This window comes from Lepidochelys olivacea (genome assembly GCF_965140295.1).
Source record: "Lepidochelys olivacea isolate rLepOli2 genome assembly, chromosome: 1".
NCBI classification, from domain to species: domain Eukaryota; kingdom Metazoa; phylum Chordata; order Testudines; family Cheloniidae; genus Lepidochelys; species Lepidochelys olivacea.
The window spans coordinates 269846085-269872731 of NC_140411.1; the positions used below are offsets into that span (position 1 = coordinate 269846085).

A 26647-nucleotide genomic window follows, 5' to 3' on the forward strand; every position below is an offset into this window, starting at 1 on the left:
CACTTTCTCTGGCCATGGCAGCAGACCTGTATAAGGCTTCGTCTATGCCACGCAGCTTTTAGCAACACAGCTGTGCCGCTGCAGCCATGCCACTAAAAGCTGCACAGTGTAGCTGCTGTTTGTTTTGTTGGCAGGAAAAGACAAAAACTTTCACCCCCCACAAGCAGCAGCAGCTTTGTCAGCAGGAGAACGACAAAAGTTTTGCCGATGAAGTTCCAGTGTAGACAAAGCCTAATTGAACTGTAATTAATCTTTTATAGGACTAGCTTTCAACTTGGTAGTTAGGACCCCAACCCTATCTTTGTTCCCTTTCTCTGGTTTTCTGATTAAGTCAATTTTCTTAGTCATTTGTGATTTCATCCTTGGACACCAGGAAATATCCCTGCGTATCAATTCCTGTGGTGCTTTTTTTTGAATGAGTGGGAACCAACAGAAAGGATTTCTAGTGATTACAGGCCAAATCATCACCACAGGGCCAAAGAAACTCCGTGAACTTTATCTTGCAGAATTTTCTTACAAATAATTTTGTTAAGATGATGGGGAGGAGCGTTCCCTGCCGGGTGAATTGTCTGGCCCTTCTAACTCATGGATGTTCTAAGATACTTTGGGAAGTCCGGTGAGCATCTACAGTGGATTGGGGCATTCACATGGATTATATTGCTATTAGCCATTATTCTCCATGTCAGTAAAGCTCCACTAGTGGCCATTTTACCATTGGTTCCTCACCCACACCTGGACGAAAATGCCTCCGAAGGTAGCAGTTGCCAGTAGAGAACAGAATGTTGCCTAAGACCGTGCTGACATGGTCTGGCATTATTACTCTGGGAAGTCCCTTTGGACATGGAGGGAGAGAGCAGTTTTCCTGTGGCTCCACCACTTCACTGCCCAACCACCCCCCTCACTCCCAATATCACAGAGTTCCAGATGAGATAGAGCTTAGGGGATTCCATAGACTGAGGTGCAAGATGATGTCACATTGACTCAGTGGGCCCTTCCGCTGATGAAATGTGGGTGATCTCAGCATGTTTTGCTCCTTTTTCCTGCGTCAGTGCTTGAAAGAACAGTGGGCATGATCCAGTCCTATATATTTAAAGGTGAATCACAGTTTTATTGGAAAAATATTGAGCCCTATAAATATATAATTAATTATCCAAATTGGGAGGATAAGAAGTATATTTATCAAGTACGTTATGCTAAACTTGCCTTTTAATAATTCTTCAATTCTATTTAAAAAAATTTCTTAAGCAGTTCAGTACTTAACACTGCCACTACCCTATGCCCTTATTCTACAGGAGTTTCTGATAGCTGTGATAGCCTAAAATTTTAATCGGACTTTATTTTTTTTGAGGATGACTCCCCCTCACTACCCCATCACTATAAGAAGGGAAGGGGGCAGCCTTTGGAGTGATACTGTAGATCTGTGATTTCTCCCTGGTTGAGGTCCTTAACTGAGCCATTACCCAGGGAGAAATGCTTTGGGACAGCCAGCCATTTTAAAATTCTTAATTTACATGCTGATCTGATGTGGTTCTGCCAGATTGGGGTGTCAGTCATTCTCAAGGGCTAGATTGCTCTCAGTTGATTTATATCCCCAAACAGACAAAAATATATTTACATTGATGATAATTGAAATGTATAAAAGCAAGAAAAATGCTGCTTGAAAAGTTATTAGGGTTTGATTTAAGGATATTTACTTTGTATTTTTTGTTATATGATATTGACAGTTTGTGTTTTTTAACAGTTATAAAGCTTTAACTTTTTGAATCTCAGTGTCTGGTGTCATTAAATAATTGTCTAACCCCTCCAATGGGTGAGTCCCTTCATTTCCTGCAACAGTGAAAAGTTAAATCCATAAAAACAAAAATAAAAAAGCATAAAAATAAACATCAATATTGTCCATCAAAATGATAACAAAAAATTAAAATGAAATTTTGCCCAGCCTAATTATAACAATATTTTACATTTATTTCAAAAGTGAAACACTTTTTAAAAAATGTTTGATTGCTGAGTAATAATATCCGGATCTATCACATCACTTACAAAACAGAAGCACTTAAAAGTAAGGAAATGAATAATTAAGACCATTGTAAATCTTACATTGCCCACGTGATAAGCAAGTTATTCTCAAGTATACAGTAATGCATATTTCATAACAACACAAAACTTTCACTCTGAAAGAATGGTATTCCTTTTGGATAAGAACTAACTGGTGTCGTGAATGGTCAGTATGATTTCATTCATTTTTAAGATGCTTGCAATAAGGGCACTGCTTTGCACCATTTAGCCCTGCTTCAGACTAAAAATGAGGAAGCCAAGAAAGCAGAAGCACAAACAAAAGCAAATAGAGGTACACAATATTTTAATTGAGGGAAATGGTAGATACCATTCCAGAAAAAACACATTATATTTTTATTTTTATGAAGGTTTGGCTAGAGCGAAGTCTGTTCCTACAAAGACCTACTCCAATGAAGTTGTCACATTATGGTACAGGCCACCTGATGTTCTCCTTGGATCTTCCGAATATTCAACTCAAATTGACATGTGGTATGTTTGTTTTGGTCAGATTTTAATTTTTGTTCATACTCAAGTTGATGTGTTATAATTGTCCATTAATTCTTGTAACTGAGTATAACAGCTCCCTCAAAATTTCAGACAACTTCTATAGGGTTATGTTTAAGATATGATAAATAAAATTGCTGATAAAGAAAGTTGCTAACAATGCATCAATTGTGCTATTCAATATTTAAATCCAGTTTGACATGATGGCATTATTATATTGATTAAATATTTATTTTAAATGTCTAGTTTATCAGTTGTTCCCTTTGCTTTGTGCGTGTGTGTGTTTTGGAAGGAAAAGATATTATCTATGTACTGCAGAGGTTTTGTTCAGCACTTGTGAACTCTTTGGCTGTTTTTTTTTTTCTTCATTTACATCAGTATTTCCAATAGAGGTACATAGTTAATGGCAAATTGATATAGCAATTTTTTTAACCTGATAAATCACAAAGATATTGAGCAGCTGAATGTTTTAAAGGGTAAGTTTTTTGTTTATTTTTTACTTACTTATTCATCTTTCCTTTTCTTTGCCTTTATAAAGGGGTGTTGGATGCATATTTTTCGAAATGGCATCTGGAAGACCTCTCTTTCCTGGTTCAACTGTTGAAGATGAACTGCACTTAATTTTCAGACTTTTGGGTAAATTGAGTATTGTTACCAATAATATTACACTTATAGATTTACTTCACCATTCTAAGAGAGGGTTTCTGAAAAATAATTTGTAACTATAAGGTACAGAGCAAATCCTTCTTCTATAAAGAGGGAATGAATTTTGAAGTTGCATTTAGATGAAGATGAATAAATACAATGTTACTCATTTTGTACAAGATTGAGTCTGTACATTTTAAACAAAATGACTGAAGTTGTAAAACATTCCTTCCTTTTCCATTGTGGCATGTTACAGGGCCCCAATGCTTAAAATTTATTTCTAAGTCTTGCCTATAATTAATATAACTTGTATAGATTTAATTTCTTTTGATTTAAACACAGGAACTCCTTCTCAAGAAACATGGCCAGGCATTTCTTCCAATGACGAATTTAGGAACTACAACTTTCCCAAATACAAACCACAGCCTCTAATCAACCATGCACCAAGGTATTTTATGTTTCATTACTAGAATTTCTACTTGTACAGTGGCTGCTATATTTGTGTCCACACACCTATTTTTACACAAGAACCAGTTTCCGTGTGTACTGTGCTGTTACATGTTAACTATATGTCCCTTAAAAGATCACATGTCAAACTGTTTTACTGTAGGCTGAAGTTAATGGTATCTAGCAGAGTTCATTAATTTGAGATTTAGCACTACTGAGTTCCTGATTACTTGGAGCACTGTAAATCCAAACACTGAGACTCAATAGTGGCATATATAACTATAAGTGTTATTTATTATGTTTACATAGTAGGACTATTCACACTGCACCTACTAAATTCCCAAAATCCCATCCCATCATGTAGTAGGATTATTGTAAAATCTGAGAAGAATTCTTTGATGCAGTCTCTTCTGTGGCGATTCTAAAGCCCTGGTTAGGAATTTGAAGGGTCTGTATCTAGTACATTTCAAGTATCATTGCCATAACCGAACTTTTCAGCAAAGCCAAACACATGATGAAGCATGTTCCTTTTGATTGTAAAGAAACATAGTTTAGCACTCTTACCCTCCTATCCAATCAGTGAGTTTAGGTTTTAAAAGCTATTGGGAAACCATAAAATTGCTCACATCAGATGACCTTGTCAGCCTATTGAGTCACAGTCCAAGGGTCAGGGTCCTTCTCTATCTCCCCACTGATTTATCATCAGTAAATTCTACAACTCGTGTTTACAGTCAGTCTTTTGAGATGTCGGGATATCTTTATGTATGTACATATGTATAAACACAAACACACAGAAGATGTTCAGGTGTAAGTATTGCTTTAATTTTTAATTAAATTACATTTTGTTTTGAAGTGGGATATCATCTTATGAAATCCACTCCATTCTAACTTTGCACTTGTGAATATTGCTCACTAAACTATTTGGTGTTTTTTGTTATTTCTAGGCTAGACTCCGAAGGAATTGAATTGATAGCAAAGTTCCTTCAGGTAAGATGCTTTCCATGTTTTATCTTTTGTAAAATGTATTTTTAGATTCCTTTTTAAAGGCTCAAATCCACAAAATCAGTTACATCATATATGCAATTGAAGTTTGAGTAGGGCATTAAGTACAGTTGATAACAGGTTCACTGTGTGATGGCTAAGGCTAAGATTTTTTCAAGGTTAGTTTTAGGAAAAGTCACGAACAGGTCACAGGCAATAAACAAAAATTCACAGAGCCCGTGACCTGTCCGTTACTTTACTAAAAATAACCGGGGGTAGGGCTAGGTACGGGGGAGGAATGGAGTCCTATGGGGGGGGGGGGGCAGAGACTGACAGGCTGAGCCCCCCCCCCACCATGGCAGAGGGTACAGCCCCGACTCCCGTGGCTGCGGGGGGGGAGGGGGCACAGCCATGGGGGAGACACAGCCCTTGCTCCAGAAATTGCCCAGCTGCGGGGAACGGGTGCGTAGCCCGACTGCGACCCCAGCCAAGTCCTGGCTGCAGCAGCAGGAGCACACGGTCCTGGGAAGCTGCAGCCTCCGGGGCTGGGGCGCACAGCACCGGCTGCAGCCCCTGCCAAGCCTGGGATGCCGCAGGGCTGGGGCGTGCAGCCCCTGCCAAACCCGGGAAGCTGCAGGGCTGGGGCGCGCTGCTCCCGCCAAGCTGGGATACCATGGGGCTGGGGCGCACCGGCTCCAGCTGCAGCCCCTGGTGTAATCTACAGCGCTGGGGCTGCAGGGTCCTTGTTCCAGCCAGCACCTGTTGCAGGGAAGGAATACACAGTCCCGCATCCTCCTCCTGAATCCCTAGAGGTCACGGAGGTCCAGCAAAGTCATGGAATCTGTGACTGCCATGACCTCTGTGACTAAATCATAGCCTTAGTGATGGCTAACTGAGTGGGTTGAAGTCCACTTACCCCCTAGGAATTCAGGGATTGTTCTCTAATTTTAGATGGCCACATTTTTGTTTTCCTGGCTTTTTATAAAATAAAATGTAATCCATAGCTGAATTCTCACTACATTTGTTAATAATTAAAGCTGAATTCAGCAAACCTAGGCTTGTAGCACATAGTGAACAGCAAAATGAGCCAAGGAGAGAAGAAGGTTAAGATACCCAAGAATCAGACTAAAGTCTTAAAAAAATAGAATGTAAAAAGAGAGCATTTAGGTACAGTAATTTTATTATAGGTATGAATTTAATAAGTATGGTTCTGGCTAACAAGTGCTCTTTACGGTTAGGCTTTGCCTTTCTGTGTTCAGGCAGGAAATTGGGCTGTATGTGTTTCCTTTCCACATTGGAAGTCATTTTCGAAGTAAGCTGAGTCCTAGGGATTATTAGGCTGAGGAATCTGCCCCAAATTATTGGTTGTATGGTGGGAGCCCTGTAACCCAAATATGGACCCAGTTAAATGCGTGGTATGTGAGATGAGTTGAGCATATTCTGCCTCTACTTAGTTTAAAATTCAGAAAGTTGCAGCCTGCTGCTTAAAAACCACCCCAGTATCTGTCTTTTATTCAGCTGTGTACCCTGAGCAAACATTGCCTGAAGCTCGTGCCTGAAGTTTGTTCTTGCATGCTCAACACGTTTTATTAGTGAAATAAACTCATCATTATCTTTGGGGTCCAAAAATGCAAACGCAAAACCAGTTGAGTACACTGTTATGGATCAGGAGTTTGTGTGAAATCCTCTTTAATAGAAAGTGCCACAGCGTAATGCATAGTGTTGTGAAATCTTTTTTAAAATCTAAGAGTGCAAGAGAGACCTCATTTCATTTCAGCTCAATATGAGCATATACAAATAGCCCAATTTCAATCTTTTCATTAATTGTCACTAGAAAAACTGTAAGGAAAGCAAAATTATATTTTTGATTCAATCTTTTGTGTTAACAGTATGAATCTAAGAAAAGAGTTTCGGCAGAAGAGGCCATGAAACACGCATACTTCAGAAGTCTAGGAACAAGGGTACATGCTTTGCCTGAAAGTAAGAGAAATAAAAAAGTAGTAATGTGCCATTGACCTTGGTTGATAATATCTTTATTTTATTAACAGTAGCACAACGCATTATCTGTGATTAAACTCTAAAAATACCAAAGATCTTTTGAAATGGTGCATAGGTATTTAAACAGATAAAAGTATGTTACATCACAAGATGGGTAACTTTTTTAGGCAAAACTCTCAAAGACAAATCAACAGCATAAATTCAAAATATAATGGATTTTCTATTTACATGAGTTGTTAAAGATATTTTTGATTGTTTGCATAGAAGAGAAATATCTTTTATAATGAGTAGATTTGTGAGTTAGACTTTTGTGTGTCTTGTTTTTACTTGCAGGGTACCCACTTCATAAAGAAAACTCATGAGATACCAAGGCACATTAGTGGGTTCAAGATATTTATCAGCATTTTAGGGAAGGTAGTTTATCTACTCCAGATGAGGATGCGCTTTTTCCAGATTTATACTGGTGTGACTGAGAATAGAATTTCGTCAATAAAATTTAATCACATTTGAGTGCAACCTTCATTTTCTTTTATTGTTACAGGTGTCTCAATATTCAGTCTGAAAGAGATTCAGTTGCAGAAAGACCCTGGCTTTCGAAATTCCTCGTACCCCGAGACAGGTATGGAAACATTCATCATGGTATTTCTCATGTTTTCAATCTAGAGTGCTGTGTTAGATGCACTATAAACTGAAAATAATGTGTAAAAAATTATTTTTGTGAATATATGGAAATTATTTATTCAGATTCATAAAATACATATACAGTTAAAGATACAAAAACAAATGAGTTTTACTTGAGATGGGAGGGGACAAGTAGCATGAAACCAGCACTTAAAAACAGTCACTTTTTGACTGCTGAATAACTTATCTGATACACAATGGAAGGAGCACCAAATATATCGCGTCAAAGGACAGAGAATACACTGGACTGCATTAGCAAGAGATTTAATATAGGATCAGATATTACAGCAAAGGACACTTATAGAAACACATCTCAGGAGAGTGCCGTAACAGTGTGTGTTGTAAGAATGCTTCAGTTTCTTAACAGAATTCATGTTATGTTTTAGCACATGGGAAGAACAGAAGGCAGAGCATGCTTTTCTAAGGTGGTAATGCAGTTTCAAGCCCAAGAGTATCTCATCAATCAAGGACTCAGAACTGAAGTTTCTTTCGGTGGACTTGGAATCTCAGTTTGTCTACACTGTCCTCTTCGCAGTGGAGTCTTTTATTTCCAACATGCAGATTATGTTTTTATATTTGTTGTCACAGTGTGACAATTTTTTGTACAGTTGGTTTTAAGGTCTCCTCTGCCATTAGAGCCAGTAGGTTACAGCTGTTGATGTAACTGTAGCTGCAATTTTTGTGCAGAACTGAGAAACACAGTGCATTATTTATTGCGGAATCATTGCTGCTAAACAACTACTGTCTGTATAGTTAACACAACAGTTGAATGCCTAAAAAATTTGCAATGGCTTTAGAATATGTGAATGCATCTGTTTCTCTTCATAAACTGTTTTACTGCTGCAGTTTTGTATTTTTTAAACTGCAGTGTTTCCTGGAATGTAAACATAGCTTTGCTTGACTATAGGTGAATCATCTTTAACGCTCTAAGTTCATAGCACTTAATTCCTTATTTAACATTGGCAATACAGTAGATGAAATATTATAAAGCACATTCGTTTCTTATTAAGAGAGTTGATTCAAACAAGTGAATGGTTATCTATTATTTGCTCTCAGATCTTATATCAGTTACAGGTAAAGGAGATGGGATGATACATTTTGTCAGGAATTACTCTGATTGAAGATATTTGCACATTATTGTGCATATGGCTCCTCCTGATGCAATGACTTTTTTACCTGGTTTTTAACCTAGTTAGAAATATAAATAGTAAAAAGATCATTCATGTACATTATGCCCTGTTTTTCTTTTGAAACTATCTTTGTCTTTACAAGAGAACAGGATGACTAATTACAAGAGCATGGGAATAATGTCCCATTTCCACCCCCCTCTTGTTGCTCCCTCTTTATGACATTATTCACTTGAAATCAACTGGAAAGATGCAAGTACATACTTGATAAGAACTCACTATATACTGGAGACATTTTAAAACATGGGAACTTAGAGGGTTTTTAAGATCTTAGATGTTATCTGTTTACCAGAGATAGTAAACATGTTACTACTATGCTTATGCATCTCAGTGAGTATCATAAGTACACCCTTGGTAATAGTAACAGTATTTTTAAGCATTTGTGTTCACCTTTATGAACCTATTTGTTTAGTGCATCTTAAAGAGACTGTAAATCTTTATTGGTATATTTTGAAATGGTCATGTAAATCTTTGGCTGGTATATCATGAATATAGTCATAGATAACTTAATTTTTTCCTGACATTCACTGTAAAACATTCAGGGGTCCTACCATTTCGGTTCAGGAAATCTTGTAGTTTATTGTTATTTAACAGTATTAAGTGAATTTTTGTATATTTCATTTTAACTTTATTTGTGAATAGTGATTGTGGCATGTTTGGGAGCATTTTATTAATATTTCTTGATGCTGGTAAATTTAATTGGGATTTTTTTTTTTTTTATTTTCTGGAAGAGACAAACTCACGTGTAATGGTGAATATTGGACCACTACTGCTTTTCAGCATTTGTAAACTGGTTTTATGTTAAAGAAATCCTGTAGGCCTAACAAACTGCTGTTGTTTCTAACTGACAGACCTGTATTAATATTGTACTTTTGAAAGTATAAATATTATATGGAATTCCTTGGTTTTGTTTTGAAGTTTATAATTACAAAGGCTCTGTGTTGTTAAAATATGGGTTTGGTGAACTGCAGTTTTTTGGGGGAGGAGTTAGTACATTTTTAGCCAGCTCCATACCGAGCAGGACTGATTGATTCTAAACTTAGCTTATCACTAACTCTCATAACATTGAAGCAGTAGCAGTGGCATCAGCCGGACTCTTCAATCCTAGAAGGGATTTTACAAGGCAAAATGACCTCATTGTAATTACCGAGTGCCCAATTCTTCAGTTAAAACAAACGTCCCACAGATGTCAGGTAGGCGTTTTGCCTAAGACTCAGGGTCCAGTGCATATGTGTGCCTTCCATTGATATCAGTGGGTGAGCTCTACGTACGTCCAAGGGCAGAATTTGCCTGTGAGGAAGAACTGAAAAGATTGTCCCTAGGTAACTTATATTTTTGTACATTCAGTATTGAAATCTGATATAGACTGCAATGTATTAGAAACTTTGCAGGAAAAAAGACAAGTATCACATATCTCCTAAGATAGATATCAGAAGAAACCGTCTAGTTTTGTACATACAAATTAAACAAGATGTGGAATAAAATGCTCAGTGGAGATAGTAAGAATTAACATTAATAAGACTCTAACATTTTAATTATGCATAGATTACAATCATAAGACTAGTAAGTCAAAATTTGGCATTCTTTAAATGATGCAAGGGTAAGAACTTTTTATCAGTAAAATGTTTATATAACTAAGTTTGGAAGCTTCTTGTGGAGTCACAGCTGGCACCTCCATAATTAAGGATGAGTCGTTTTCCACTCAAAGCAGGAATTCAATCTCTTGCTTACGTATGAAAAATATTGTGTATCCTCCATAAAATCACTGCAGTTACTTGGAGTATAGAACAATTTTTCTGAGAATTTACAAGTGAATCCATTAAATATTTTAGGAGTAAAAAATAGGTTCTCTAAGAAATTTAGTATTTGGTGTCAGGCTTTTTTTATTTTTTGGCCCAAATGATGTTAATAACAAAATGATTCAGATTCTTTAAATTGTCCATATAGTTTAAACTCACTGACATATGATGCATAGGCTAGATTTGAAGGGTTTTATTTAGAGTTAGTAGGTATTTTTTTCTGTTCTTCATTATTAAAATTTCTGCTTAAGCAGGAGCTGAAGAATGTTGTGGTACAGGGAATTCCATGGAAGAACTGCCTGTTTTTCAGAATGGCTGCCATCTCCAATTGTGTTTGATGGGATTGAAGCCAGAGGCTCCCTCAGGTGGCCATTTTGAAAAGGGCATTTCTTTTTCATTGTTCTCAATGGGACTTTTGTTCCTCTTTGCCCGCTGGCAGCCTCGGGCACCACCATCTTCATAAGAGCATCTTGGCTTCATGCTCTTTAAGAACAATGGGAGAAGGAGGCCATTTTGAAAGAGGGCAGTTTTTCATGAGTTTCTCTGAAGATTTTATGCACCAGCCTCTGCTGCAAGATGAATTTTCAGTTATGAAAAAATGGCCTTAATTATAAATATTTATTTTCAAAAGCAACCTGTTACAACAGGTCTGCTCAACAGAGAAGGTGTGCATGTTTTGGGGCACATGCAGGGAAAGGTGAGATTTATGACATAGGGGAAAATGTACGTGTGTGTGTACGCGCAGATGTGAGAATGTAGAGAGACCTGGAGAGTGCAGGGGATAAGAGGGGAAGGAGAATTTGGGATGTATGAGCTGGGAAACACAGGAAGGTGCAGAAAGGGAATTTGCAAGACAGGAAGGGTACAGTTCAGCTACTTTGCACTGCTCTAGTGAAACAATGCATTTGTAAATCCAATTTAACTGGCCAGTATACTTTGGCTGTTTTGTTCTGCACTACAGTGGCATAAAGCAGCCAGGGTTTCTTTTTGAATTGGCCTATAGAAGTTAAAATTTAAAAAGGTATTTAAAGTATTGACATACTCCACAACTACAGATCATTAGACACATGATAGCATCCTTTTTGAGTTTCTTATTTAGAATTTATGTATGAAAGTTGTAATTAAAAAAAAAAACAAAACAGGAAATTCCCATACAAAAAAAATGTGAAGATAGAGTTAAGAGTGAGTACATTATCAGTAATTTAGGGCAAAGTGTATTACAGGTATGTTGTAATCATTCCAAAATCAAGTATTATAAATCCAGAAAATTCAGAGTTAGGCTTAAAAGAAATCCAAACCAGTTCAGGTATGGAAATACTGAAAGGGCATGCAAACTACCTTAAGTTTTCTCTGTAGTGATACCATGGGGGAGAAGAAAAATCTAATGTGTCTGTAAAAAAAACAATTTAGCCTAATCTGAGACCACAAAGTAAAATAGTTTAATCATATGGTTATTGAATGGTGTCATTACATAGCAGAGTTAAGGTTGTTTGGGTACCCTGTCTCTTTATTTCAGTACCACAGTTCTTTAAGTTTAACTCTGAATTTCCTGGATTTATAATACTTGATTTCGGAATGATTACAACATCCTTGTAACATGTATTACCTTAAATTAGTGATATGTGTTCTCATCCTTAATTCAATGTTTACATAATTTTTGCCTGGAAAAAAAAATATATTTTTCAGTGCAGTGACCGACTCTGTTTTATGTTTAATACTAACAACATCTGGCACTTATAATTTTTTACTTTCTTCAAAGCATTGTACCTTTAACTGATGGAGCCTCACAGCACAGATATGTGAGTGATGATGGGGGAGATTTTCAAAATGGTTCTTAGGAATCTGTGCGTTTTGAAAATCTCACCCAACAGCTTTCTTATCTCATGAGTTAGAGAGAACAAGCCATTTGTCCAAAGCCACAGAGGGAGCTGGTGTCGGAAGAACCAGGATTAGAGTGTGGCTGTTGTAGGTTCATAATCCATTGTTCTGTCACTAGAACACACTGCCTCTCTGATGCCTTAATTGGCAGGTATAAAAGAGTTTCTTGGGTGTGGAAAATGCATAATTTAAGATTTTCTACACATTGTGATATATTCTCTAGAATCCCAGGTCCACAGTATATGACTACAGTCCCCTTCAGGGTTCTTAAACTTAGCTAGCCTGTTTTCTGTCTTTCAACAGCTCTCTCAGGGGCACACCACTGTAGAGCAATAAATGTCCAAGACTTTTCTCCATCCTCTAGAATCTAAGCTTTCATTTAAGAAATAAACATCTAATCCTCCTCATGTCGATAGCATTCACAGTGCAACTAATCAAATGTTGGCCTTGTTCAGTCTGCCTGCCACATACTGAAACGAATTATCCGCAAGAGAGCTGTGAACTCTCTTTATTTATTGTAACGGGGTGTTACTGCTGAATATTAAATACCAAAACTGTTAACTGGAAGAGTTCTCTTCTTACTGCTTTTCCCTCCATTGCCTTGCAGACCAAAGCGGCGCCAGCTTGCTTCTCTGTCTTCTGGCTGAAAACAAACCAATGACGTGAATATGTCCATCCTACTGCATGTTTTAATGGCATTAGTTTGTTTTCAGAGGGAGTTGCTCTTCGTTTCGGTTTATTCTCTTCCTCTTTCCTGTGTTTCTCCTTAGTCTGCAGGTAAAGAGGAAGCTGTCCCAGACACCTTTTTAGGGGTAGTTGAGGGTGTGTTTTATCTATGTATAATTATTATGGAATGGGCATGAGACAATCTGAAGGCAGCTACTGGGAAAGAGCACTAATATTCCTGGGAGTTGGGAGCCCTTTCCTATAAGAAGCCGTTTCTCAGAGCCCTCCCAAAGATTGCTTTATTACTGACTGCTCCAGAACGCACAGCCGAGGTTTGTTCTCCTTTTCATTTTAAGCAATAAATTGTCCTTCACTGTGCTCCAAACCTTTTACCCCAAAGCAGTGGGCCTGCACCCCCATCACAGTGGTTAGAGCTCTCAAGGACTACGTAGCCAGGAGAGCATTGTTCAGTAAGTCACTTTGTTTGGGACTTAGCATTTTAATGAGAGAGCAGAACATATTTAAAGCTGCACTCTCCAGATAGATTAAAGATAGGTGTCATGATACATTTAGAATGTCCTGTCTCATGGATTCATGTTCATTCCACAAGACACACAGCAACCTATACATAAAATACTACCTGGGCCTTTTTTGTTCTTCTGCTAAGCATTATGGGGTGTAGACCTGGTGGCTTCCTCAAATGCTTTCATTTCACAAGGTCCTGCAATTTTAAGTTCTTCTAAAAAAATATGTATAACTTCATACATGACTACTTTTCCTCTTATATTCTCCCTCTTATTTTACTGTTTGACAATATGGAGACAACTACTGAGAAGTAGCACATGTTCCCAGCATCAGAATAGAACAATTTTGTTTTACTTCTTAATTGGTCTCAAGCAGACATCTGCCAATCTGAAACATCTAGCCCTTTGTTGGTCTGTGTAATTGTTCAATATTGTTTTCCACCTTTGGAAGTTTTCTGTATAACTAAAGGCACCTACTTGTCTCTTAAGGGATGGGAGCCAGGAGGGAAAAAATACATAATTATGCCTCCAGGATGTGGGCAGAGATACTGAGTAGTTGCCACACTAGTGAAAATTCACTCCAATGGAATATTAGCTAACAGAACAAAAATTTCCTAATTCCAGACCATAATAGTCTATATAAAGTAAATAAAAGCACCTCTAAAACAAAACTCTGTTTGCTCCCACAATAAGTTTGAATACAGGTGTAAACCTACCTAAAAAATCATGCTCTAAGCCCACTGACTTACCTAATCAAAACAAGGGGAGAATAAGTCCAACCTGTTTCTGTTTTGATGAGAACATGGCTGCCTCCACCAAGTAATCTCAGAGCCATCTACTGTCAAGGAAATGTTGACTCTTCCATGCATATTTATTTACTAAAATTTCTCTGTGATTTGTATCTACATTTTAAGAGATACTCGTTAATTAAATTCAATAGAAAAGCATCAGCATTTTCCTTGAACCTTAGCATACCAAAAGAAGGCTAGTCTATTTAGTAAGCATAAAAAGTCCATCTTCTGGTTTGGGAAGGTGGACAATAAATCCATGTGAAAAAATGGCAATATGATTCTGTATTATCCTTCAAGTGCATCTTTCTGATATAACACAAACAGTAATCAGATTTCTTGTTCAGTCGACATTTTGACCAATTTGCAGGCCAGACGGTACGGCACACTTTCATTCTGCTAACCTATTTTTGGTCAAATTTAAACTAAATCTGCTAAGCAATAACAAATGTGCTGTACCATTATTACTGTGTTTACTTGTTACTCTTTGCCACTAAGATATTGGAGAAAACATAAGCACCTTATGCCTCCAGGCCTCTCCTCTTCAAAGTTGCCTACATCATGTTTCACTTGGATCTTTCACAATAATTTCATTGCTGAGTTTTTGTCCAAATATAGGTATTTCCTGGCATCAAAAAAACCCTACAGTTTGGAAAGTGTACAAGACTTCACAATTTCTTTCAAAAATGGTTGGTTACTTTCCAAGATATCAGATCCAGTAACAAGGAAAGACATACAAACTAATGAGAATCTGGATTTTCCTTTTGTAGGAGTCTGTTCTGGTCTTTGACATCAGAGAGTCAATAAAAATACACTCCCTCCCACAATTTTACTCTCAATTTTGGTAGAGTGGAGTTTGACAGCATTTTTAATATATATTGCATTTTCACTGATTGAGTCCTAATACTTCAATAGATATCTTTATTTTGTGAGCTAACGAAGATGTGCATCCTCATCTTCTTTGACATCTGAATCTTCCCTCAGCTATCCCAGTGTAAATCAGTAGTAACTCCATTGAAGTAGTTACAGTGGTGCACAATGAGAAGAGAATAGATTCCAGGATTCCCAACACGTGGATATTGTACATATAAGACTTAATTACTGAAATGTTCCAAGCACCTGAGAGGCCATATATATTAAAAAAGAAAGGGTTTGATACAACAATTTAATCTGTAAACTCTTGTAGTTTAATCTCTGCTGCCTCCACTTGATTTTTCATGTGTTTGATCCAACCATTCAGATTGGTTCATTTGTGGCCACCTTTGTTTTCAGTCTGTTTTCACTTTAGCTAGCCTAAAACTTGCAGGATATTTTGTGTAAGAGTCTCATTGCTGTGGTCTGTCATTGGAGTCCTTCCTTTCTAGATGTACATGATGGTGCTTAGTGGGGTTCCCAAATGCTGAAATGCATGATGACAAGATTTTTTTTGTCCCTTGGGAATATATTATTGCTTTGTTTATAGTCACTGGTACTAGATATGGCAATTTCTATTTCATTTCATTAAGATTGGTCTAAGCTACATAGTTGGGTTGTTTTAACTACATCATTCAGGGCTGTGAAAAATTTAACTACATCATTCAGGGCTGTGCTTAGTGGGGTTCCCAAATGCTGAAATGCATGATGACAAGATTTTTTTTGTCCCTTGGGAATATATTATTGCTTTGTTTATAGTCACTGGTACTAGATATGGCAATTTCTATTTCATTTCATTAAGATTGGTCTAAGCTACATAGTTGGGTTGTTTTAACTACATCATTCAGGGCTGTGAAAAATATCATGCCCTGTGCAATGTAGTTAAGCTGACCTAAGCCTTGGCACAGACACTGCTAGGTCATTGTGTCAGCCTAGCTACTGCCTCTTAGGGTATGTCTACACTACGAAATTAGGTCGAATTTATAGAAGTCGGTTTTTTTGAAATCGGTTTTATATATTCGAGTGTGTGTGTCCCCACAGAAAATGCTCTAAAGTGCAGTAAGTGCATTAACTCGGCGGAGCGCTTCCACAGTACCGAGGCAAGCGTCGACTTCTGGAGCGTTGCACTGTGGGTAGCTATCCCACAGTTCCCGCAGTCTCCGCTGCCCATTGGAATTCTGGGTTGATATCCCAATGCCTGATGCGGCAAAAAACATTGTCGCAGGTGGTTCTGGGTACATGTCGTCAGGACCCCGTTCCCACCCTCCCTCCCCCCGTGAAAGCAAGGGCAGACAATCATTTCGCGCCTTTTTTGTCTGCTGCCAGCCAAAGATGTAAAGGATCGATGGAGTGGGTCAGAACAAGACATAGACCAGATTTGTTTTGGACTCATTTTCCTCCTCCCCTATCTAGATCACACTGCAGTCAGTCACAGAGAAGGCGCAGCGAGGTTAATCTAGCCATGTATCAATCAGAGGCCAGGCTAACCTCCTTGTTCCAATAAGAACGATAACTTAGGTGCACCATTTCTTATTGGAACCCTCCGTGCAGTCCTGCCTGAAATACTCCTTGATGTACAGGCACACCCTTTGTTGATTTTAGCTCCCTGAAGCCAACCCTGTAAGCCGTGTCGTCAGTCGCCCCTCCCTCCGTCAGAGCAACGGCAGACAATCGTTCCGCGCCTTCTTTCTGTGCGGAGACGCCATACCAAGGCAAGCATGGAGGCCGCTGAGCTCATTTTGGCAATTAGGAGCACATTAAACACCACACGCATTATCCAGCAATATATGCAGCACCAGAACATGGCAACGCGATACCGGGCGAGGAGGCGACGTCAGCGCGGTCCCGTGAGTGATCAGGACATGGACACAGATTTCTCTGAAAGCATGGGCCCTGCCAATGCATGCATCATGGTGCTAATGGGGCAGGTTCATGCTGTGGAACGCCGATTCTGGGCTCGGGAAACAAGCACAGACTGGTGGGACCGCATAGTGTTGCAGGTCTGGGACGATTCCCAGTGGCTGCGAAACTTTCGCATGCGTAAGGGCACTTTCATGGAACTTTGTGACTTGCTTTCCCCTGCCCTGAAGCGCATGAATACCAGGATGAGAGCAGCCCTCACAGTTGAGAAGCGAGTGGCGATAGCCCTGTGGAAGCTTGCAACGCCAGACAGCTACCGGTCAGTTGGGAATCAATTTGGAGTGGGCAAATCTACTGTGGGGGCTGCTGTGATGCAAGTAGCTCACGCAATCAAAGATCTGCTGATATCAAGGGTAGTGACCCTGGGAAATGTGCAGGTCATAGTGGATGGCTTTGCTGCAATGGGATTCCCTAACTGTGGTGGGGCTATAGACGGAACCCATATCCCTATCTTGGCACCAGAGCACCAAGCCGGCGAGTACATAAACCGCAAGGGGTACTTTTCGATAGTGCTGCAAGCTCTGGTGGATCACAAGGGACGTTTCACCAACATCAACGTGGGATGGCCGGGAAACGTGCATGACGCTCGCATCTTCAGGAACTCTGGTCTGTTTCAAAAGCTGCAGGAAGGGACTTTCTTCCCAGACCAGAAAATAACTGTTGGGGATGTTGAAATGCCTATATGTATCCTTGGGGACCCAGCCTACCCCTTAATGCCATGGCTCATGAAGCCGTACACAGGCAGCCTGGACAGTGGTCAGGAGCTGTTCAACTACAGGCTGAGCAAGTGCAGAATGGTGGTAGAATGTGCATTTGGACGTTTAAAGGCGCGCTGGCGCAGTTTACTGACTCGCTTAGACCTCAGCGAAACCAATATTCCCACTGTTATTACTGCTTGCTGTGTGCTCCACAATATCTGTGAGAGTAAGGGGGAGACGTTTATGGCGGGGTGGGAGATTGAGGCAAATCGCCTGGCTGCTGGTTACGCGCAGCCAGACACCAGGGCGGTTAGAAGAGCTCAGGAGGGCGCGGCACGCATCAGAGAAGCTTTGAAAACCAGTTTCATGACTGGCCAGGCTACAGTGTGAAAGTTCTGTTTGTTTCTCCCTGATGAAACCCCCCGCCCCTTGGTTCACTCTACTTCCCTGTAAGCTAACCACCCTCCCCTCCTCCCTTTAATCACCGCTTGCAGAGGCAATAAAGTCATTGCTGCTTCACAGTCATGCATTCGTTATTCATTCATCACACAAATAGGGGGATGACTACCAAGGTATCCCAGGAGGGGTGGTGGAGGAGGGAAGGAAAATGCCACACAGCACATTAAGCACAGCACTTTAAAAGTTTACAACTTTAAAATTTATTGAATGACAGCCTTCTTTTTTTTGGGCAATCCTCTGTTGTGGAGTCGCTGGTTGGCCGGAGGCCCCCCCACCGCGTTCTTGGGCGTCTGGGTGTGGAGGCTATGGAACTTGGGGAGGAGGGCGGTTGGTTACAGAGGGGCAGCAGTGGCAGTCTGTGCTCCAGCTGCCTTTGCTGCAGCTCAACCATACACTGGAGCATTCTGGTTTGGTCCTGCAGCAGCCTCAGCATTGAATCCTGCCTTCTCTCATCACGCTGCCGCGACATTTGAGCTTCAGCCCTGTCTTCTGCCCGCCACTTACTCTCTTCAGCCCTCCACCTCTCCTCCCGGTCATTTTGTGCTTTCCTGCACTCTGACATTATTTGCCTCCACGCATTCGTCTGTGCTCTGTCAGTGTGGGAGGACAGCATTAGCTCGGAGAACATTTCATCTCGAGTGCGTTTTTTTTTCTTTCTAAGCTTCACTAGCCTCTGGGAAGGAGAAGATCCTGTGATCATTGAAACACATCCAGCTGGTGGAGAAAAAAAAAGGGACAGCGGTATTTAAAAACACACATTTTATAAAACAGTGGCTACACTCTTTCAGGGTAAACCTTGCTGTTAACATTACATACATAGCACATGTGCTTTCGTTACAAGGTCGCATTTTGCCTCCTCCCACCGCGTGACTACCCCCTCAACCCTCCCCCCTCCCCGTGGCTAACAGCGGGGAACATTTCTGTTCAGCCACAGGCAAACAGCCCAGCAGGAATGTGTCCCTGAAGAAAAGCACCCTATTTCAACCAGGTGACCATGAATTATATCTCACTCTCCTGAGGATAACACAGAGAGAGAAAGAACGGATTTTGGTTGAATGCCAGCAAACATACACTGCAATGCTTTGTTCTACAGTGATTCCCGAGTATGTGTTACTGGCCTGGAGTGATAAAAGTGTCCTACCATGAAGGACGAAATAAGGCTGCCCTCCCCAGAAACCTTTTGCAAAGGCTTTAGGACTACATCTAGGAGAACCGCAAATGCCAGGGCAAAGTAATCCTTTCACATGCTTGCTTTTAAACCATGTATAGCATTTTAAAAGGTACACTCACCAGAGGTCCCTTCTCCGCCTGCTGGGTCCAGGAGGCAGCCTTGGGTGGGTTCGGGGGGTACTGGCTCCAGGTCTAGGATGAGAAACAGTTCCTGGCTGTCGGGAAAACCGGTTTCTCCGCTTGCTTGCTGTGAGCCATCTACAACCTCCTCCTCCTCCTCCTCATCTTCTTCGTCCCCAAAACCTGCTTCCGTATTGCCTCCATCTCCATTGAAGGAGTCAAACAACACGGCTGGGGTAGTGGTGGCTGAACCCCCTAAAATGGCATGCAGCTCATCATAGAAGCGGCATGTTTGGGGCTCTGACCCAGAGCGGCTGTTCGCCTCTCTGGTTTTCTGGTAGGCTTGCCTCAGCTCCTTCAGTTTCACGCGGCACTGCTTCGGGTCCCTGTTACGGCCTCTGTCCTTCATGCCCTGGGAGATTTTCACAAAGGTTTTGGCATTTCGAAAACTGGAACGGAGTTCTGATAGCACGGATTCCTCTCCCCAAACAGCGATCAGATCCCGTACCTCCCGTTCGGTCCATGCTGGAGCTCTTTTGCGATTCTGGGACTCCATCATGGTCACCTGTGCTGATGAGCTCTGCATGGTCACCTGCAGCTTGCCACGCTGGCCAAACAGGAAATGAGATTCAAAAGTTCGCGGTTCTTTTCCTGTCTACCTGGCCAGTGCATCTGAGTTGAGAGTGCTGTCCAGAGCGGTCACAATGGAGCACTCTGGGATAGCTCCCGGAGGCCAATACCATCGAATTGTGTCCACAGTACCCCAAATTCGAGCTGGGAACGTCGATTTAAGCGCTAATCCACTTGTCAGGGGTGGAGTAAGGAAATCGATTTTAAGAGCCCTTTAAGTCGAATTAAAGGGCTTCACTGTGTGGACGGGTGCAGGTTTAAATCGATTTAACGCTGCTAAATTCGACCTAAAGTCCTAGTGTAGACCAGGGCTTAGAGAGAGGTGGATTTACTACAGGAATGGAAAAAACCCCTAGGTCGCTGTAGAAAGTGTCTATGCTATAGCAGGGCAGTTGTGCCACTGTAGTGTTTTTAGTGTAGATGTACCCTTAGACTACATGATATGCAGGAGAGACAAAGGTGGGTGAGGTAATTTTTTCTTTTTTTTTATTGGACCAACTTCTGTTGGTGCAAGAGACAAGCTTTCGAGCCACACAGAACTCTTCAGGTCAATATAATGCAGGAGTAATTTTGGGTTGCAAGACCATGGACCCTCAGGAAGAAGCTTTCTCTCATCACACTCCCTCGCCCCCAAAAATGGCCTTTAAATATCAGAACTTTACTAATAAAATGTTTATTTAGCACCTTTCATCTTGAAGGATTGCAAACCACTTTACAACTAAACACATGCATCACCACTGAAATGCATCCAGGGAGACAACTGGCACACAGCTCACTTCATAAAATTCAAGAAACAGGAGTTTTGACCAGTTACAAGGGCAAAACCCACTATTCACACAAAAAGGGCAGTCGGAACTTTATTGACTAGCTATGACAGAGAGGATCCTCGTTTGGTGGTTTGTTTTGTTGTGTTTTAAAGATCTCATCTGAGAGATTGTAGAAGCAGGATTTATAATTGTACGATAAGAATAGAGGTACTAATGTATGTCTTGATTTCATTTTACCAGCTTTCAAATAGCAGAAAGGAATGACCCTCTGGGACATTGGTAGGAATGCATCTGACAGACCGCCAGTGTCTGTACTGATGTTAAGGCAGGGACAGACCAGAACAATCCTTATGACTGATTATGGTCACCCTTTTGTTTTAGAATAGGTTATTATGTCTACTATGGTTTCCTATATGTATTACAAATTAGGCACTCTAGCTAAAAATACATTTCTTTGTTTTAAGGTTTAGTAAGTAAAAGACAGGATCTTGTATTGTGCCTATGTTAAGGAGTTTCAAAATAAACTGACACTGTTTGTATTCTCAAAGGTCTCTGTAAAAAGACTGTTTGTGTGAATGAGGAATGTATGCATCAGGAAAAGATAAGGTGTGAACGCCATTTTTATAGCCAGATGGTCAAGGAAAAAGGAGTAAAGAGACTTAACGACACCAGAAAATCATCAACGCGCATCCATAATGAAGGAAGGGCAAATTGACGACCCTGAGGTGAAGGCTGGCACCCCTCAAGACAGGACAATTGATTAAATCGGAACCAGGACAGGATAACCCTCTCGGAGGTGTATCGGAATGTTTACATCAAAAGACATGCCAATTAAGAAATAACCGGTCACAAACTGACACAGCAAAATCCATAGACTTCAACAGAGAAAAAAGACTATCAGCACAGGGTGCTTGGCCATGGGACTTTGGGTTCGTCTTGCCACACTCCAGGAGCATCAGATCGCGACCAACAGAGCCCTATTCCCCTCTGCAACCAGTCTGGCTGGCCACTAGATTGATCCAAACTCTGGACTGGTAACTATAAACATCAACTGGCAGGACTCTCTCTCTCTCTCTCTCTCTCTCTCTCTGTGTCTGTGTCTGTGTGTGAGAGAGAGTGTGTGAGAGAGAGATTGAAAAGCATATCCTAACTATTGTATTCTCAATAAATGTGGCATGCTGCCTTCTTCCCTATAAAGATCTGTGTGCTTCTTATAACATTTTTGGTGGAGAATTGTGAAAGGGGGGAAGAGTATATGCGCTGTAATTATTGACAATACTACTAAGTGATTGATCGTTCAGGTGTGCACACCGCCGGTCATAAAGATACCGGGCAGTACAAAGGGAACCAGGTGTGGTTAATATTGTATTCACTGTTGGTATTTTATGAATTGAGAATTTGTATAATTAAGAGGCATACACACCCTTGGTCGTAGAAGGGCTGAGAGACAGGAGAGAGGTTTAGCATCTTTTGCTCCACCCCGGACTGCTGGGGGGAAATAATTGGAGGTGGGTGTACCCCTGGTCCTAGAAGTGCTGAGCAATAGGGGGAGGATTAGAGTCCTCACTCCGACCCGTCTGTCGGAGAAAAACTAGAAAAACGATAGGTGCATACACCCTCCGCCGTAGCATGATTGAGCATAAAAGGAGAACTTAGGGTTTCTCACTGTGCTCGTGGGAGAACTTTTTATATTTGGTGTATGAACCCTCGGTGGTAGAAGGCTGAGCAATACAGAGGGGGACTTAGTGTTTCTCCGTCTGGCCCAGAGTGGGTTAAAATCGTAAGTTCCGGCACTGGCATAGGCAATAGGATGAAGAAAGGAACTTGTAAGCCCTGGCCTGGGCAAACATAAGATCTTAATTTTACACAGATCTTGCTCTGTTAAATCAAACTCTGAAAGATACAGATGTTTGGGCAGTGTAGTATATTTTGAGAGTGATATGGTGGTGATTTCACAATTTTGAAATAAATGTTTAAGAAAGGGGACCAGGAGTGGTGGGGGCTAGTTGAGAAGCCCACCCTCCTTGCTAAATTGGTAGTGGAACAAAGCGTGTGCCCATGGAAAGGGATGGTTCAACGAGAAAAAAAAAAAAAAAAAAACGAAAATCGGGCCCAGACAAGCAGGCAGGCAACAAATTAAAAAAAAAAAAAAAAAAAGGAAAATAGGCATAGTGGCAGGAGTAAGGAAAGCAGTAAGTGTAGACATGAAAAATTCAAATCCCTGAAATAGTACTTAGAATGGCAAAATCTAAGTTAATTAAGATGTCACTTTGAAAAATAAGTAATTTAAGAAGAAAAGAGTAAAAAGTTAACTCTGTAAATGCTGGAGGGAATTAAGCAGTTAAACTTTGTGAAAATGTTTAAAAGGAAAAGTGTTTTCTGAAGGGAAAATGGGCCCTTTTCCAAAGGAATGTCTGTAAATAATCCAGGCAAAGAAAGAATCTGATTAAAATCATTTGACTATGGACAATTTAGTCAAATTTCCTAAAAGAACATAAGGGGTTTCTATTGGAACTTAGCTGCTCTCAAATGTATAAAGGAAATGTAATCTATGTACAGCTATGTAAAAATTGAGCAGTGTAGAAGGGACGTTAAGGAAAAGAAAATGTGTATGTATCTATGTGTGTGTATAAATAGGTAAGGTTCTAAGGACCAGTTGGTTTTCTTCTGTTTTTAATAATGCCACTAAAAATCCATTTGACTCTTTAATTCAAAGTTGCAAAACTGACAGACCTTTTTGCCAGACACAGGTGATTAGTGTTGTTTGGCTTTGGGATTTGGCATTTAACACTTAAGAGGTAACTTAATGCTTTACAAAATTTAAAATGTTTTAAAATAAAGACCAAAGTCGAGGCTGCAGCAGAACAGTCAAAATCAGGAGATCAGGGAAAGATTCTGGATTCTTTTTGTTTGTTTGTAACAAAATAGCAGATGAGAGCTGTAGTAAAAGAATAAGAAATTTAAAAAGACAGTGCCCCCCTGAAGCAACAGCAAGGGTGAGGTGCACAAAACAAAAAGAAGCAAAGTTAGAAACACTGAGCCTTAAGATGGCTCTGAGTAATCAAACTGTCACTTTAATAAAGGTACTTGAAAACTCTGTAAACACAAAAGAAATAGTTACACCTTATGTAAAAATTAATATGAATAATGTTATAGAAGTTAAACTATGAAAGGAATGTGCATTTGCCCCAAAACATGCAGTGTATATTGTAGAAGGGGTAAAAGAAATGCAAACATACCATACTACTTAATTAAAATGCTATTAGGGCTCCAAAGGGAGCCACAATAGGTTGGATTTTCTTTTTCAGATTGCTGTGTGTTTTGAAAGCAGGAGTTAAAAGTAATCAGAACTGGTGAAAGTTGATTGTGTCTCTTTTAAAACAGTCTCTCTGAGCTGCTGATGGCTTTGGATCCAAAAGCAAGCCAGAAAGCGTCTGTGTTAATGCAAATTACCTAACTGATAAAGAAAGCAGCACAAAGGAGATGCAGATAAAGGACATACCTGGTCAGCAAACAAATTGTCTAAATAAAAGGCATGGTATAACAAGATACCTTTAATAGATTTAATGTTAATAAGTACCCCTGTAACAAAGTATAGTGTGTATGATTTTCTTTAAATCCTTTACGGTCATATGGTAATGATGCTTCTCAACTATTACCTGTAAATAAACTTAAAGCTTAACACAGCAGGAAAAACATTATACACTTGGTCTGCTGTATAAGAAGGGAAACTGAGGTACCCCACCTCATGGATTTAATGACTAAACAGTGGGATAATTTCCCCATAACCCTTAAAAGGTAGAAGCCATTGAAACCTGGCCTGCCTATAGAACAAAACACAGGAAAGTATGGGTGTAATTCCTCTGTTTTGCCTGCAATCAGCAAGAATATTTGTAAAAGAAAGGGATATTTTAAGCAATAATCTGCCACCCCAAAAGGGGTAGAAACATGTTCTTTTTGTCTTTCAGAAAATCACAAAAAGCTGATACCACCTGAAGAGCAATCCAGAATACCATGAATCTACGGTCACAATAGAAATTGTGGTTTGTGTTCTATGTTTTGTCTTACAGGACAACCTAATACAGAAACAAATGGAAGTGAAAACCATACTGCTATAGCTATGGGATGTACTGAAATGCAGATACTTGCTTTGTCCACCTTGGAACACAAAAATGTTTTGGGTAATATCAGGAAACACTAAGGTTTGGATACACTTGCTAAAGCAAAGAAAAAAATCACTGTTTGATACTTATCAGTACAAATGAATGCAGTATGTTTCTAGCATAGTAAGGCCAGACCTTTTAATTGGGGAAATTGTTGTTAAAATCACACACCAACTGGCTCTGGAAGCAAAGATATGGAAAGTTAGCCCACTCCCCATATTGCACATGGGATCCTTCTGATTACCCCGGACCTTGAGCCAGTGGGCTGGGGAGGGAGGGAAGCTATTAAACACCAGAGGTTGTACCAAAGTGAACTCCTCAAAAGTGGGTGTACTTGTCCTTGCCTGTTGCTCCCCCATAGTAAAAGACATTTCACTAGGATTGTGTATGTGGAATAAATTAAATAACAAGACCAAAGTACTGTATAATGGGCTATGTGTACGTGTTAATTATTGGAAAGAGGTGTTTTGGGAGGATACAAGTGTTAGCAACCCACCAGTAAACGAATGTATATGTAATGTAAGTACTGTGTTTACCAATAATCACATTGACTATTTGCCACAACCAAAGAAGTCTCCGCTTACTGTGAGCACTGATTTAGCTAAGTTCTCTATCAATCTTGGTGATTGGTAGCTTTCAGCCATTCAGTGCCAAGATTCACATGGATATGATTCTAGGAATCTTGGCATTGAATGGCAGAAGTGAGCTGTAGCTCACAAAAGCTCATGCTCAAATAAATTGGTTAGTCTCTAAGGTGCCACAAGTCCTCCTTTTCTTTTTGCGAATACAGACTAACACGGCTGTTACTCTGAAACCAGAAAGTTACCAATCACCTGTTAAAAGGTAAAGAAGTAACACTGTTCCTAGAACAAACAAAAGGCAATGTGGGAATTCGAACCATTCATATTATACATGCAAACGGGTGTAACCCCCAAGGAGATTACCTAGATTCCTGGGACCCTGTCTGCTGGTAGCTCAGGGAGAGGCCCACTGTCCCTGGGAGGGAGGGGAAGCCAAGGCACACTCAGAGTCTGCCCAGCAACCAATAAGGAGTAAGAGGCCCTCCCAGGGAGTTGAGAAAAGGGGAGAAGCCATTTTGGAGCCAGTCTGGAGCCAGCTAGGAAAAGGGCAGGACTGGCTGTGTTGGGAGCTGGTGAGTCCTGGGCCTGCATGCAGGGTTCCCCCTGAGAACAGGCCTCTAGGGACCTGACAGCAGATCCCTCCGCTGGGTTTTTCCTTCCCCACTGATGATTCCCAATTTGTAGAGTTTGCTGGGAAACTTCCCCAGCCAGGCTGAGTTCGCCCTCCAGCTCCTTGGGTGAGACCAGTCACCGCATGGTCAGCTCTGCTCTGGCTGCTAGGCCAGGGAAGCTGCCTGGTGAGTGTGTGTCTGGAGGCTGGGCTAGGAGGCTACAGTTTGGATGTTAGTGTAGTTGTGTAACCTACACCTTGAGCCCTGCACCCCTTTGTGGTGAGGGGAAAGCCTGGGACCGACGCAGCCTGATCCCTGCCAGCAGAGAGCAGCCCCTCTGCAGTGACTGAGGAGTCCAGAGTCATCTTTGAACCTGAGGATCGTTCATGGAGTTTGTGAGTGCACCATCTTTTAGTTAGTTAGGGAATTTGTTTTGGGGACCCCCTACTCCCTGAACTGTGTC

At 40.5% G+C, this 26647-nt stretch overlaps 2 protein-coding genes across 4 annotated transcripts in view; one reads left to right on the forward strand and one right to left on the reverse strand.

Moving 5' to 3' along the window:
* Positions 1-9395, forward strand: part of CDK17 (cyclin dependent kinase 17) — a 188523-nt gene extending 179128 nt beyond the window's left edge. For all 3 annotated transcript variants that reach the window (XM_084649889.1, XM_084649887.1, XM_084649888.1), the window contains 7 exons: positions 2424-2544; positions 3098-3195; positions 3547-3652; positions 4596-4638; positions 6522-6612; positions 7172-7249; positions 7698-9395. In XM_084649889.1, coding sequence (XP_084506015.1) covers positions 2424-2544; positions 3098-3195; positions 3547-3652; positions 4596-4638; positions 6522-6612; positions 7172-7249; positions 7698-7735 — 575 coding nt within the window. In that variant the 3' untranslated portion in view covers positions 7736-9395. The remainder of the gene's footprint in view (positions 1-2423; positions 2545-3097; positions 3196-3546; positions 3653-4595; positions 4639-6521; positions 6613-7171; positions 7250-7697) is intronic.
* An 8918-nt stretch (positions 9396-18313) lies between these two features.
* On the reverse strand, positions 18314-22948 carry LOC311517353 (uncharacterized protein). Its single transcript, XM_084622093.1, has 2 exons — positions 19433-22948; positions 18314-18856 (listed from the first exon to the last, which is right to left on the reverse strand). The coding sequence occupies exons 1-2, from the start codon at positions 20016-20018 to the stop codon at positions 18336-18338; spliced, it is 1107 nt and encodes a 368-aa protein (XP_084478219.1). The 5' UTR covers positions 20019-22948; the 3' UTR covers positions 18314-18335.
* Between the last annotated feature and the right edge of the window lie 3699 nt (positions 22949-26647).

Bases quoted from the DNA above. Each gene is read 5' to 3' on its own strand.
- LOC311517353 (XM_084622093.1), bottom strand. From the start codon at position 20,018: ATGCAGAGCTCATCAGCACAGGTGACCATGATGGAGTCCCAGAATCGC. The intron at 18,857-19,432 runs GTGAGTGTACCT...TTTCTCCACCAG, and splicing joins AGGCGGAGAAGGGACCTCTG to CTGGATGTGTTTCAATGATC.